The sequence below is a fragment of the Plecotus auritus genome, assembly GCF_963455305.1.
Source record: "Plecotus auritus genome assembly, chromosome: 2".
NCBI classification, from domain to species: Eukaryota; Metazoa; Chordata; class Mammalia; order Chiroptera; family Vespertilionidae; genus Plecotus; species Plecotus auritus.
The window spans coordinates 191,358,645-191,374,381 of NC_137771.1; the positions used below are offsets into that span (position 1 = coordinate 191,358,645).

The window sequence follows — 15,737 nt, forward strand, 5'->3', positions numbered from 1 at the left end:
AAAGCTTTCAGTCAGAATTCCAAAAAACACCTTATGAACATTTGATTCTGTTTTGATAAAGGTGGGATTTAGAAATTTTTCAGTAAGAATGTCTAATATTTGTTTTCAGCAAGCAGTGTTTAATACTGACTGGACTATGGTATCCAGCTCCAGAGGGGATAAATTACTTGAATTATTTTCTTCTTAAATACTTTATGTGGTGAGCATTCTATTATGACTGTTATCAGCATTAGAAGATATTATCTGTTCAAAGTCCCTCTCTTTACCCCCCAAATTACTTAATTTCTCAGATCTTCAGTTGCCACATCCATAAACGTTGTTGCTTGTTAAAAAGGGATTACACTGTGATATATGGCCTCACATATATTATAGACGTCTCTTTGAAATAAACCATTCTCCCCTCTTCATGAAAACTAGTTAAGAGAAAAGTCTTTTTTTGTAGGATGTTTATATTAAGGGTTGCCACTTTTTATTTTTCTCGATTTTACCTCTAGAAAGTTCACCCTAAGCAAATAACTTTGCTCATCATCATTCTGTACTTTGGTGAATTAGAGTTCCATATTCAACAAATTGAATGTATTTTACATGTAGTACTGTGAGTACGATTGACTTGATTCAGTATGCTCCCTTTATTTAGTGCTCACCCATGAGCATTAATAACTTGATTGCACTTAATAATTCATAAACTAGCAACCATATGCAGAATAAATACTAAGTAGTACACACTAAATTGTATCTATATAACAGCACCTAATACAGTGATACTTTTAGAAGAGCTAAACTGGTTTGGACTTTTTTAACCCCCTCTTTTGCATTTTGTTGTTTCCCTTGACTGCTGTAGTTATTCACAGTTTTAGTTTACTTTTTTCTAGAGAAGTTGTTCCTGACAATTATTTGTGAGCTTTGTGGCACCCCCCCCCCTTTTTTTTGTTCCTTTGTGTAATACATAATTTTATTTTGCCTAAATTGTGTATTTGGTTTGGGGGAGAATTCTTCATTATAGATTTAACTGTTGTCTTTTGAATGCTTGTTTATGATATACTTGAATGTTGGATGTTATGAAGAGTTGTGTTGTGCACTTTCTGATTGAAGACTAACTGGAAAATGCAAAAACAGCATCTCCATATTACTGAGTTATTTTCTAGATTGTGATTCTGAAGACTTATTTTTTTTTATTTTAATTCCACTGTTTTTTAGAACTGAGGTTCATCTTGCCATATAGTCTCTATGAGAAAGTAAACAGCTATGTAGGTTTAAAGGGTTTGGTTCATAGAAGAGCATCTTGTCTCCTGCACCCCACCCTCCGAGCTCTCCACTGTGTTCGCCCTTTATAAAGGGATAGCGCGTTTTCCTGGATATAGGCCTTGCATCACACCACTTTTTCTGAGATGGTGCTTGCTTTCCATGTCCTATTTGTTTATAACGGGTGGGGAACGTCTTGCCCTCGGACCGTATAAGGCCCAAGAAATCATTTGGTCCATCCCCAACAAGGTATTAGGGGTGAGTTAATTAAATGTTTGAACAAGTATAGCAGGCTAATTTTTAAGTTGGTAATTTTGTATAGCCCATGAATGATGTTATAAATATCCAAATGGCCCTTGGCAGAAAAAAGGTTCCCCACCCCTGGTTCATAAGATCATCCATCAAAGGCCCATACACACATAATTTAGAAATATAGATGTGATCATAGTAGGTACAAACTAACCTGAATGTTTATGTGGTAACATTAAGATTCTAACCTATAATATTAAAACCCATTACTTCTTATTTTTTAAAAATGTATATTTATTGATTTCCGAGAAGAAGGGAGAGGGAGAGAGAGATAGAAACATCAATGATGAGAGAGAATCATTGATTGACTGCCTCCTGCACACCCCTACTGGGGATCGAGCCTGCAACCCAGGCATGTGCCCTTGACTGGAATTGAACCTGGGACCCTTCAGTCCATAGGCCGACACTATCCACCGAGCCAAACCAGCTGGGGCAATAATTAAAATTTTAATTTAGTGATTTTTGTATTAATCCCTGCAATGAGCTGGTAAAATGTCAGCAATCAAGTGACCATGGAGTTTCTCTTGGCTCAGATATAGGTAACTGGGCTAGATAAACATTCCAGTCCACATACTCTCCTGCTGGTGCCATTTATAAACAGACTGGACCAGCAGACAGGATGGAGTCAGGTGAAACTGGCTACAGTAATGTGCCTCTAGTCATGAAGAACTGGAGTGAGGAAAACTTGGATCTGAAATGTCCACCTTTAATCTTTTCATTTATATGAGTAGTAAAATGGTCAGCTACAAAAGAACAAGTAGATATACAGAGTTTTGCTTTATAAGCAAATATGCATTAACATTTGACGTATAGTTGTTGTATATATGGCTAATTAACAATAAACAGCAAACAGTTGTCACATGTCAGCAGTTACTGTACTTTTATACTTCCAAATCAGTTCTTCTTTTTTGTCACTTGAATGACTATTTTTCTCTGATAGAGGAAATTCCAACTACATACTTCCTGCTGATATACTTGTTAAAAGACAACAACTTTAATAGTTGCCAAACGGAACTTGTCCAATCCTATATAATAAAGAGGTAATATGCAAATTGACCATCATTCCAACACACAAGATGGCTGCCCCCATGTGGACACAAGATGGCCGGCAGCGGAGGACAGTTAGGAGCAATCGGGCCGACAGGGGAGCAGTTAGGTGTTGATCAGGCTGGCATGGAGTGGTTAGGGGGTGATCAGGCTGGCAGGCAGAAGCGGTTAGGGGCAATCAGGAAGGCAGGTAGGCGAATGGTTGGGAGCCAGCAGTCCTGGATTGTGAGAGGGATGTCCGACTGCCCATTTAGGCCCACCCGGGATCGGGCCTAAACAGGCAGTCGGAAATCCCTCGAGGGGTCCCAGATTGAAGAGGGTGCAGGCTGGGCTGAGGGACACACACCCCCCCACCCCCATGCACTAATTTCGTGCACTGGGCCTCTAGTCTTAATAATAATTTTTCTGTTTTTCTTTTAAAGTATAGCCAGCATAGTGAGAGTATAAGGAAACAGAAATTTTGATGGCATTATACATTTGCACAATTTTAGGGGGAAAGCAGTTTGGCAATTATGAAAACTCCCTTTAAAATGCTAATAGACATCCCTTTCAACTTTTGAGGGAATCCATCCTAAGGAGAAAAGAAATTATACCTGGCAAAAACCTATACACATAATTGAGGCAAAATTCTTTTTAAATAGTGAATATTGGAAAAGTCCAAATGTCCTGCTTTGGGATGAATTTACTAGCTGAGGACATTTATTGGTTAAATATGATAATAAAATTATTTCAGAAAATATGATTTATATGAAATGCTTGTAGTTATATGTATGTTTAAGAGCAAAATTAGGGCACAAAATTATACAGCCAGTGTATTATAATTTTTTTGGGGGGGGGTAAAATATGTAAAGAAAAAAAGGAAATATAAACATATTAACAGTTGCATAGGGTTTTGGTATTGTAATATTTTTTCTTACATTTCCCTCTATTTTGTTTTTTGTAAGTGCTGGGTCTAGCTCTTCAACATCAAAGATCCCCCATAGGATGTTTTCCCCTATTTTCTTTGACCTTTTCTAAAATCTTTAAGCATTTGATTGTGGAACTTTTTTGTTGTTGTTCAAGCATGTTTTTATTTTCTTGGACAATATACCCGTGAGAGGAATTGATGGATCATATTGTAATTCTAAGCTTAATTTGTTTACTTTTCAATTACAGTTGATATATAATGTTATATTAGTTTAAGGTGTATAGCATAGTGATTAGACATTTATATGACTTCTGAAATGATCCCCCAATAAGTCTAGTACCCACCTAGCACTATACGTAGTTATTACAATATTTTTTACTGTATTCCCTGTGCTTTTTCATTCCCGTGACTAATGATTGTGGAACTTTTAGAATGAAAAACTCTGGGTCTATAGAGACAGAGGTGGAAATGGATTTGGGGTCAAGGGTGTGTGTGAGGATGGGAGCAGGGATAGCATTTTTTAGGGTTTTCTGACCTGAGGCTTCAATATATAAGACCTTGTATAAATCAGATTTTCCTTCTAGACTATGGCACTGTATTGTATAATAGTTAAGCTTTGCTCTCCAGACCCCTTCTGGTTTAGACATCTAGTATTATAACCATGAGGATCAGGGCCCATTTTCTTATTCCTGTCTTCTCTGTTTGTAGAGTGACTGACTCCTGAGGAATAACTCTGCCGTTGAGAACACAATTTCTGTCATCCCAAGGGAGGGCACCCCCTGAAACAAGCAATATGCAGAAAAATGGTGGTTTTCTGATCTCGTTTCTCACATGGGAATGGTGTGTGGTCTCATGAATAACCACACCCACCCCTGCCACTGCTTGTCTTTGTCACCGAATTACTATCATTCTACTCTGGAATCTCCTTTCTACCTCCCAAACCTTAATTACCCTAGTGAATGTGTGGAGTACTTGATTACAGAGGTAGTCTTTATATCAGACTTGCTCTTACCCCTGAAAAGCAGAGATGCTATTTAGGTTGTCAAGCTAGACTTCAGTATTGCACAGATTTAGGTTGATCCCTTTTGCTTTCTACTTTGTGAGTCAAAAGCTGTCCCTGAAAAAATATTTCCTACATACATTTACAGATAAATGGAAATATTTTCTAGCATAACCCTGATTCAAGTTCTATTTTTGTTTTTCCAGGAAGATTTAAGTCATAGGCTTTTTCTAGATTCATAGATTTTCTGATGTGTCAAGATACATTATAGTAAAACTAGAGGCCCAATGCATGAAATTGGCGCCCTCTCGCAAACCAGGAGCCCTTGCTTCTTACTGCCCACTGCTCCTTAGTGGTGCTGTGGAGGTGGGAGAGGCTCCCACCACCACCACTGCGCTCACCAGCCGTGAGCCCGGCTTCTGGCTGAGTGGCATTCCCCCTGTGGGAGTGCACGGACCACCAGGGGGCAGCTCCTGCATTGAGTGTCTGCTCCCTGGTGGTCAGTGCACATCAAAGCGACCAGTCATTCTGGTCCACTGCAATGGTCACTTAGGCTTTTATTATATAGATTGCATTCTGACTTAACAAATATTTATTGAGCACTGGATAAATTAGGTAATGTCTTCTTCCAGAATTGAAAGATTAGTAGACATAAATCCTTCCTTCAGGCAGCTCAGCACACACTTACATAGAACCATAGATACACACAGTGTGGTAAGTGCTATACATATGAAAGGATTAGCACAGAAGAGAATGGTCAACCTGGGGGCAGTGAAAGGAAGGACATCACCTCCATTTAGTTAGGAGAAAAGAACATAGGAATACGTAAGGCCCTAAAGGCATGAAGTAAGAGCATATTTGAGGTGTTAGAAGTAATGTTAATCACTTAAATGTGCAGTGGGAAGAAGCTTAGGGGTGTGGAATTGGGGAGATGAATCTGGACAGATAAGTAGGGTCAGATTACAAAAGTAACTGTGGCATACTTAGGAGTTTGGCCTTTATTATGAAGGCCAAAGTAATTATTGAAAGTGCTCAAGTAAGGAGTGATATGATCAGTTTTTGTTTTCCAAGCAGTATTCTAACTGTGATGTGGCAGATGTACGAATTGGGGAGGAAAGGAAAGGAATTTATGACAGGAATAGTGCAGGCAAGGGATCATGGAACTAAACTCCAGGTTTTGGCAGAGAAGGAAAGCTGATGACACAGACCAGGGAGGTAGGATTGATTGGTAGGATTTGGTGAATGATGGAACACCAGCAACGGGAGTGAGTGAGGGTGTAAAGTCAGAAATTTCTAAGGAAAAAGAAGTTTTAAGAAGGGGAAGAAGAAAATTAATTTTGAACTGCCCTGATTTTAAGCTGCCCTGTAATGCTATGACTACAAATAAAAGAAAATGATAGTTAAGTCCAGCACTTATATACACAGATGTTTACGTGTGAACCTTCTTTAGAGTAAACATTAGTGAGAAGTGCCAAAACAATGCTAATGACCACTTCAGGGTTGTTTTCTGGCTGTTCGAGAATATTCTACACGCATGTGCAATAACTTGAGATAGATGTAAGCACTGGTCATAGTTTCTGTCCTTGGCTTACCGAACAAATTGAGGATATATGCAACATTCCAGCCAAAAATTGACATCTCTAGAATATCCACCTGCAACTCTTAGGATATTCTTGGACATAAGCTTGGACTATGTCATCTAGTTAATAGTATTTAAATGTAATGATTTTTATTTTTAAAAATTGTACTTAGGAATTAGTGCCAAAATCATGGACTTTGCTACAATTTATAGGGCTTATGAAATCAAAACACTTTTAAAACCTCGCTAATAAGGTGTCTTAATATTTCATGCACTCCTAACACCACTGTGTAACACTTTAAGCTGAAACAGAATACTGATGTGATTTTTTGTGTACTGTTAGTGAACCAGAAGCTTACTCTGCCTTCACTTTATTTTTGACCATATTCTAACTGTTCGGTAGGAACAATAGAATGTAATAGTTAATGGTCTCTGAATGAATCCTTACTCTCTTAACAGCTGTTTTCCCATTTGCTAATTTAGATCATAAAATAATACAATTATGTATGCATGGCACCTGGTGAAGACCCTTCATAAATACTATTTATCTTGAAGTCTTACTTTTAAATCTTAATGTCTTAAATATTAAATATCTAAGCCACTTGGCTGTTTAGCTTTTTTCCTATTCATGATTTACTGCAGAATTTATTTAGGGAGGAGTATATAATGAAAAAATCTCCTACCTCACTGCTTATTGATTTAACGGGCAAATCTCTCATCCTTTCTCCCCATCCTTCCTAGTCTTCATTCTCCTGGATTCCACTCATATTCAAGTAGTTGTGAGTTTTTCCCATTGGTGAGTTTCTAGCCATCTCTGTGAGCTTAGATTAAGCTGAAAACTATAAATGTGTTTAATAACAGTTGCCTGTTGGAAAAATCATGAGGTTAAATGAGTCTTAAAAGGTAACATCTTTTCACTTCTTACTATGATTAGTTTCAGGAATGGAAAGGTTAGATGTTCCAAAGAGGGAAGGAGCCATGAGGAAAATCAACTTAGGTGTCTAATCAACTTTGTCTATTAAACAATTGAAATATTTCCTAGGCACATGCTCTTTGTGAGCTCATATACTTTACTATAGACTTCATAAGTGCCACATGGAGCCTAAGAGTGGAAGCATAAAATGCAAAGAATAAAAGACATGGACTAAGTACTAGAAACCTGGGCTAGACAACAGTTATATAGGTTAAATCCGTTTAACCAAGACCCCGATAAGCCTATATTCATTTATTTTATTTAGTGTGAAGGTTTCGTAACATTCTGTATTACATGCATAATTTAATTGTTTAAATACATTAGTGACAATTGCTACTTAGTGATAAGCTCTGATGGATATTGTCTTAATCACCCTTGGGTTATCAGTTTACTAGAATTTTACTTTTCACTTTGAACTTGGCTTGCATTAAAAAGCAAGGCTAATAACATAAAGAGATTTTGTTATGTGAGTGTTTTGGTTTTAAGTATTACAAATAAAAATTAAAGGATGCTAATGGAGACAGACTGGGTTTTTTTACTTGCTAACTCATTTTCTAAAGCTTTCATTTAGGTGGGTTATTGCTAAGTGGCAAAGAATTAGTAATTTTTTTTTAGTATTTAATTCATACACTGGGTTTTAAGCATGAAGTTATTTTTCATTATTACATTTCAACTTTCTTATATTACTTTTAGTTTGCTTTTTATTTCCTAACTAGTTTCTAAAAATCTGCAAAAGATTGAATTTATAAGGTGTTTGACAATTTGTATGTAGAGATTTAAATATACTACAAAAATTTATTAAATGTCACTTAATTTATCTTGACCTAAATTATCTTGAGTGAAGCAGTTGAGTCACATGGCTTCCAAATGCTTTCTTCAAACTTTAAAGTTTGATGCTATTTGTAGAGGAAACTTGTGCCACAGCTAAATTTTACATGTACTAGAAACTTTAAATAATAGTACATTACATAATTAAAGTGAAAAGAAAAATAATAAAGGTTAATATGTGTGAATCTTTATATTTCTTTTGTTTAAAAACATACATTTGACCTTAGCTAACAGTCTGGGATTTTAAAGGTGTGGGATGTGATTTTGAAAGATTATAGAGATCTTTCGTTTGTGTCTTGCAGCATGCTGCCACTAGGAAATAACTTCTTACACCTATGCTTTTGCTTTTAGGATTTTCTCATTCGGCGTTTACCTTTGGTATAGAAAGCCATATCAGTCAATCAAACATAAATGGTGCCCTTGTCCCACCTGCTGCATTGATTTCTATCATCCAGAAAGGTCTACAGTATGTAGAGGCAGAAGTTAGTATTAATGAGGTAAGAAAGATTTATTTCAAATATTCTTACTCTTGAATTGGATAGCTTGTTTGCTCATTCATTATCTGACTTCAGCTTCTTTGGGTTAACGATTGAAGAGTGTTGTACCTAACGTAAGGGCCAGGCTGCACAGGCAAGGCATGTTATCTCCCAAAGGCGAGGACCGCTATCTGTAGCTTATTTCACTATAAATGGTTTTATAAGTAAACAGTAAGAAGTAATTTTCTTTAAAACAACAGCATTGCTGGTCTGAAAAAAAATCAGAAAATTTCAGATTATTTGGTTATACCTGATGTTGGAAGGCAGTTCATAATTAAAGCTAATTCTTGATACTGGTGCCTATTTAAGGTCCATATGTCAGTAGTTTAACTCAGGTGTCAGCCAACTTTGTCCCATAACACAAATCCTGCCTGCTGCTTGTTTTTGTAAAGTTTTATTGAAACACATTCATGCTCATTCATTGACATATTGTCTGGCTAATTTTGTGCTACTGTGGCAGAATTGAGTAGTTGTGACAGAGAACTTATGGTCTGCAAAGCCTAAAATATTTACGATTTGGTCTTTTACAGAAAATGTTGCAAACCCTGGTCCAGCTGAAAATTTTCATATATGGACAGGATTTATGATATGTGGAGCTTTTTTGCCTTATTTTCATTTCAGAGATTAATATGTTCCCCTTTCCTTTCACAAAAATATGTGAACAAATATTTTAACAAATATTTTTAAAACTGAAGCATCCATGGTTTCCATATCAGTATTTATTACTGTATACTAAAATTGATGTTATTGTCTGTTTTCCACATCTCTAACTGATAAATTTGCTAATACTAAATTAAACGTGTTGTCTTTTAGCACTTTCCCTCCAAAAATATCCTTAACAGAGGGTGATAAACAATTTCTAGCAGTAGCCAGAGATGAAATCTCATTTTATGTGAAAAACTTTGTGTAAATCTAATATAGTACTCCACAATGTGTCTGTGTTGGTTTTAATATTTATTTTTAAATTACTTATAAATTAAAACTAGAGGGGGGGGGTGTCCCTCAGCCCAGCCTGCACCCACTCCAATCTGGGACCCCTCGGGGAATGTCCGACTGCCGGTTTAGGCCCACAGGGATCAGGCCTAAACCGGCAGTCGGACATCCCTCTCACAATCCGGGACTGCTGGGTCCAACCGCTTGTCTACCTGCCTGCCCGATTGCCCCTAACTGCTTCTTCCTGCCAGCCTGATCACCCCCTAATCATTCCCCTGCCAGCCTGATCAATGCCTAACTGCTCCTCTGCCGGCCCGATTGCCCCCAACTTCCCTCCCCTGCTGGCCTGATCGCTCACAACCGCTCTCCCCTGCCGGCCATCTTGTGGTGGCCATCTTGTGCGAGGGTGTGACGGTCAGTTTGCATATTACCTCTTTATTATATAGGATACTTTCACCTACTCCTCAAATACTCCATTACACTCAACAATTTTGAAAGATGTGCTGTGTTTGCAGCCTGGAGCCCTGCTCACACACTGCAGATTGTCAGGAGTGTGTGGTCATCTGCTTCACATACACATCGTGTTGGCTAATTTGCACTGTTTCTATTTCTGACTTGCTCTGTGTTTGTGTCTCTCCTTGTGCTCAATGGAGAACTTTTATTAATTGTGAAGTCCCTAATATCAAGGAGAGGAGCTTTGGAAAATTATAGCAAGTCCATAAAATTAAAGAGCAGCGGCCTGTGAGTTAAGATGCTTCTCAACTGGTAGTACACATAAGACTCCCCCAGGGAGCTTTTGAATCAATTTCTGAGCTCTTCAGAGATTTTGATTCCGTAGGTTTGAATCTACATTTCTATCAAGTTACCAGGTGATGTGCTCCTGGCATCACACTTTGAGTAGCACTGGTTAAGAGATGCCAGCTGCTGTTGACCAGTGTGTAACTTTAAGTCTTTAAACCCTACTGTGCTTGCTTGCACTTCAACAACAGTAAAAGGAAATATCGTATGGCATAATATATGGAGTCTTTCTGTTTTAATGTTTTAATCAAATCACAAGAAATTTTAAAGTCCAACAAAGCTATTTAAAAGTTTTTGGTTTTAAAGAAGTATTTTCTATACTGTGGTACCAAATCTCTTATTGTGTGAATGATTTTATTTTGGTCATTGCTTTTGGCTAACAAATTTTTGGAATATAATTTACAAACCTTTCTATTATCTGGGCCTACTTTTATTACTCCTTTCAGTATTTCAGCTTTATATGTGTAACATATAACACTAAGAACCAGGTGAGAAGGAAAAATTAAACAGCTATTTGCAGTTGCTTCTTCAGTTTCCTTCTGACTCCTTCTTACGCACAGTCAGAAAATTATCTAAAAATATTTTGTCTTGGAATGAAGCTTTTTATTTCTGCTGTGGACTTGTATGAATACAAATTACTCTAAATATGGCACCTTTGATTTTTCTTCTTTTCCAAATCCAGGATGGTACCTTGTTCGATGGTCGACCAATAGAGTCTCTGTCACTGATAGATGCCGTAATGCCTGATGTAGTACAAACAAGACAACAAGCTTACAGAGACAAGCTTGCACAGCAACAAGCAGCAGCTGCAGCAGCTGCCGCAGCTGCCACGAACCAACAAGGATCTGCAAAAAATGGAGAAAACACAGCAAATGGGGAGGAGAATGGGGCACATACTATAGCAAGTGAGCTGAGATACAATTTTTTTAAATTCCTTTTCAAAAGAAATGTTTGCTTCATAGGGATGTCACCTCTTCTAAGCTGAAATAACACCATACTTATTATTTATGCCAACTTGTTCCCCTAACTCTTACCACACAGTTCAGATTTTCATTCTTAAAGCTCAGAAAGCGAGATTTACATCCATGGATTTTATTTTGTTTCAAAAAATATTTAAATGTTATTTTTCTATGGTTAAATGAGTTTTGTGTCTGCATTTGATTTCTAAATAAAATATGTAATACTAGTCATTAACAAATACAGTGAAGCTCTGACATGGTGCTGTAAAGGCAACTCTCATGTTATAGGAATGATATCAGCAACCCCTACTGGCAGGAACTCAGAATAGTATTGGCATGGATTACATGTTCAAACCTTTTTATCCCTTTAGTCATGTTTGTGGGTCTAACCTTTTGCAGTCCTTCTCTACCCTCATCCTCTAACCCCCACCTCTAAACACACACTCAGACATATATATCTTGGCCATACTTGACTAAAGATAAGAATTCATTCTCCCTGTGATAAGTACTATGTAGTCAAGTTACACTCTATTTTATAAAGGAGGGATTTCCCCAGCATGTTGCAATATTACCTGACTGGAATTTTCCTCTTGTTTCCTGTGCTGCAGATAATCATACTGATATGATGGAGGTGGATGGGGATGTTGAAATCCCTCCTAACAAGGCAGTTGTGTTACGGGGCCATGAATCTGAAGTGTTCATCTGTGCCTGGAACCCCGTTAGTGATCTCTTGGCATCGGGGTATGTTTCTCGAAGTGAAACTAAAATGGATTTTTAAAAATATCTTACTGAACCTATTACATTTTATAAATACATTACTTACGTTTTTTTAGGTTTTTGCTGTTGCTTATTAGTGTTCATTTTGCCTCTATAAATCTTTATTTCTTCATAAAGTAACCTTGGAAGTTTTCATTAAACTCAATGGAGTTGTTTGGGGCCCTCAAAATGGAGACAGAGAAAAAAATACTGGAAATGGAAATTCCTGATATTCTGGTTTTATTTGCCTTAGTAATTTAGGCTATAATTATGTTTTTTTGTTGTTTTTTAATTCTGGGATACTTGAGAATATTAAGAGGATTTAAAATATGTTGCATACTTTTGCCCTGGCTGGTTTGGTTCAGTGGAAAGAGCGTCGGCCTGCGGACAGGGGGGTCCCGGGTTCGATTCCGGTCAGGGACATGTACCTTGGTTGCGGGCACATCCCTAGAGGGGGGTGTGCAGGAGGCAGCTGATCGATGTTTCTAACTCTCTATCCCTCTTCCTTCCTCTCTGTAAAAAATCAATAGAGTGTATTAAAAAAAATTAAATTAAATTAAAAAAAAAATAAAATATGTTGCATACTTTCTAGGTCTGGAGACTCCACAGCAAGAATCTGGAATCTTAGTGAAAATAGCACCAGTGGCTCCACACAGTTAGTACTTCGACATTGTATACGAGAAGGAGGGCAAGATGTCCCCAGCAACAAGGACGTGACCTCTCTCGATTGGAATGTGAGTATCACTGTACTGTCCATGGTGGATGTAATTACTAATTCACTTCTTTGAGCCTTAGACTGATGGCAGGGCTTGTCCCCTTTTCAGATATTTTTAAATTTCACTAACTAATGAGAACAACAAACTAGGAATCCTCATTCCCAAATATGTTAAAAACAAAGGCTGGCCCTTGAGCAGTCAGACCAAGGTTCAGCTTCCAACTCTTCTGTTTACCTAACAGGAATCTTCGTAAGGTTGGTGGTCGACCGCTTGCTTCCTTTTCCTCACATGTGTAAGAAAAGTGTGGTAATGGTAGCTACATAAATGAGGAAATAGATGAAAATCACTAGCAAGCACATACTAAGTCCTTAACTAGTAAGTCCTGTGCTGGAGTTAAGAGAAAGCTATATAATAAAAATGTGTTCTTGTTTTTCTCATTTTGCTGTGATCTGATGAAAACTTCATTGCCAACTAACTGCCTTTTAGGGACCATTAGTCTAGATTACTTCCAAGCTTTATTTTAGCTGTAGTACTCTTAATAATTCTTTGATTCAATATATGATTTAATATCTTTCAGGGATAACTTAACTATTCTGACTTTCATTGTTGATAAAGCTTCACCCTTGTAGTTTCTAATACATGGTTAACATTGTTTTTGTTTTTTTTCCCATTCCTATGATTAATATGTGGGAAATTCGCATTTATAAGGTTCCTTTATATTTTCCTTTGTTCCATGTTGCCTTTTAACTTTGCATCCAATTTTTTTTATCTGCAATTAAGATTTTATTTCATTCATGTCAGATATAACAAGTGCAATTTGAATGTTCAAATTCTGAACAAAACATAAAAAAAGGAAATGAAAATTAACAAGGCAAAACTTGTTTAAGCAGATTCATGCAAAGAAAGGAAGGAACACTAGATATCGTGATCCTGTTTTTACCTGGAATGATGATATAGGCAAAAGACTGCTAACAGAACTCCACCGGGGCGGGGGGTGGGGGGGGGGTGAGGGGAGAGACAGGAAAGGAAATTCTACACCAGAAAAAAAAAAAAAAAAGAGCAACTAACGAGGGATGGAACTTCCTCAGAATTCAGACAGCATGCTGCAAACCACCTTTCTACTTTTAAGATAGACCTTGAATTAATGTTCAATCCTGAAATTACATCCAGGCTGAAAAAATAATTTACCTTTTTGTTGGAAATGCATTCTTGCAAAAGAAATGCTACCAGCTATCACTATATAGGTAATCAAGGGCTTTCATTTAAAGTGCACCCGTATGCTTACACAGCGAGGCGAACTGTTCCACAGAGAAAGGAATCTCTCCAAAATGGAGGTTCTATAGTGATTGTTTTGGGAAGTCGCCTCCCTGATCTGTGAGCATTTAGAATCTTTGCTGGTGTTGCTCCCTCACACCTTGCCTTCTCAGTCAAATCAACACGCCTCTCTCTACAGCCAACCCTGAAAGAATACCTTCGGGTTTGGAGGACACGGCAAGATCTGGGACAGAGCTGCTTAGGGATTAGTGTTTCTATGGACAGAACAAGCCCTTCACCAATCTCTGAAAAGCACCTCAATGACAATTAGAGAGAAGCTCAAGATAATTTCATAAATTGTTTCAGATCCTTACGATCCCCCCTCCCCCCATGTAACTGCATATCCCACGACATTGGACTCTACAAGAGCCCAGGACACAGGGCATCCCCTAAGTTATTTACACTTATATACTTTATTTTTCAATTCCATTACTTATATACATGATTTTTTGGTAATTATAGTAAAGATGCTGGTGAAATTAATTTAACATTTCATAATACATGCAAAAGCAAAAACAGATTTTCGGAAAAGTGATTTTTACAACTATTCGGCCCCAACGATAACAAGCAGTTAGGTAATATGAGTTGCAAAATTATACTTAGCATAATGTTGCAATTCAAAATATGGCACAGAATTAACAATATAGATAACCAACCGTCCCACTGGCTGAACTTAGCCAGGTTTAGACACTATTTTGGTTTAAGTTGAAATTTGATTATATAAAAAGATTCCTGAAAGTATTGAAAAAGAAACAGTGTACATGAAAGAGAATTCATCACTGTTTACAAAATGCCAAAAAGTCATACTCTGCCCATTGTCCATAAATAATTAATGAAGCCCCCTTCCCCCCCCAACCCCCCATCCTCAAAAAGATTTACAAAGATAAATTTAGCTCAGTGAACAGAACCAAAGGATTACATCCAGTTTTTACCTTTCTCCGACTCCCCTCTGCCCCCCCCCCCCCCCCAAAAAAAAGCCTTTTAGACTTATTTCAGTGTTTCCAAGAATTTTAGGGGTTGGCTAGTCTTTCCTCAGCAAGTGAACATCCTTCCTCCTCTGGCTCCTGCTTAACAGCTTTGTGTGGGGCTTTCCAGGGACCTTACAAATGTCATCCCAAGGAACGAGGTCTATTCTTAAAAATGATTACTCTAGCTAAAGTTCTGTTCCCATAACATTCTTCCAGAACTCATAGCTAGGGTTTTTTTCTTATTTCTGATGTTTTGTTTTGTTCTGTTTTAGCATTCCTTTCTAAAATTCCCAGTAATGTATTTACTTTTCCCTTACAAAGTTGACAGTTGTAAAAATGAAAAGAGGTTTTATCACATTGCAGTATTATTTGGTTGTTGTAGGGTCATGACTAATATCTTCTTAATATGGGACCTTATTATAGCTTAGGTCAAAAACCTTATAGCATCCTTAAGCTATTTGGCTCAGAGACCATGTTAATTTAATGGATTTTACAGTTTACACTGAAAAAGATGGTAAACCAACGTTGATTTGTTGAGCTTGATGATTCTGAAATGCAAATTAGTTTTAAAACATGGACTTTTCAAAAATATATTATTCACTATGTACTTGAATCTTCCACTAAAAGGCAAAAACATTATCCTTGATTAATGGTTCTTTCTCATGACTAAAGCAAGAGCCAGACATATTTGATGGTTCAAGTATTTTTTCCAACTTCAGTGGTCCATGAACTAAAACATTTGGGACCATTAGTTTAAGAGAAACTTCCCACCCAGCTGGTGTGACTCAGTGGTTGAGCATTGACGTATGAACAAGGAGCTTACCATTCGATTCCCAGTCAGGGCACATGTCTGGATTGTTGGCCCGATCCCC

The 15,737-nt window shown here is 37.4% G+C and overlaps 1 protein-coding gene across 4 annotated transcripts in view; it reads left to right on the top strand.

Annotated features, from left to right (window-relative positions):
• The window catches only part of TBL1XR1 (TBL1X/Y related 1), a 163,159-nt gene that overhangs the window by 126,700 nt on the left and 20,722 nt on the right, over positions 1 to 15,737 (top strand). For 3 of the 4 annotated variants that reach the window (XM_080657599.1, XM_080657602.1, XM_080657600.1), the window contains 4 exons: positions 8,237 to 8,382; positions 10,835 to 11,057; positions 11,720 to 11,852; positions 12,460 to 12,601. In XM_080657599.1, coding sequence (XP_080513725.1) covers positions 8,237 to 8,382; positions 10,835 to 11,057; positions 11,720 to 11,852; positions 12,460 to 12,601 — 644 coding nt within the window. Of the gene's footprint in view, positions 1 to 6,825; positions 6,881 to 8,236; positions 8,383 to 10,834; positions 11,058 to 11,719; positions 11,853 to 12,459; positions 12,602 to 15,737 lie in introns of those variants that run through there. The other variant, XM_080657601.1, reaches the window with a different exon arrangement.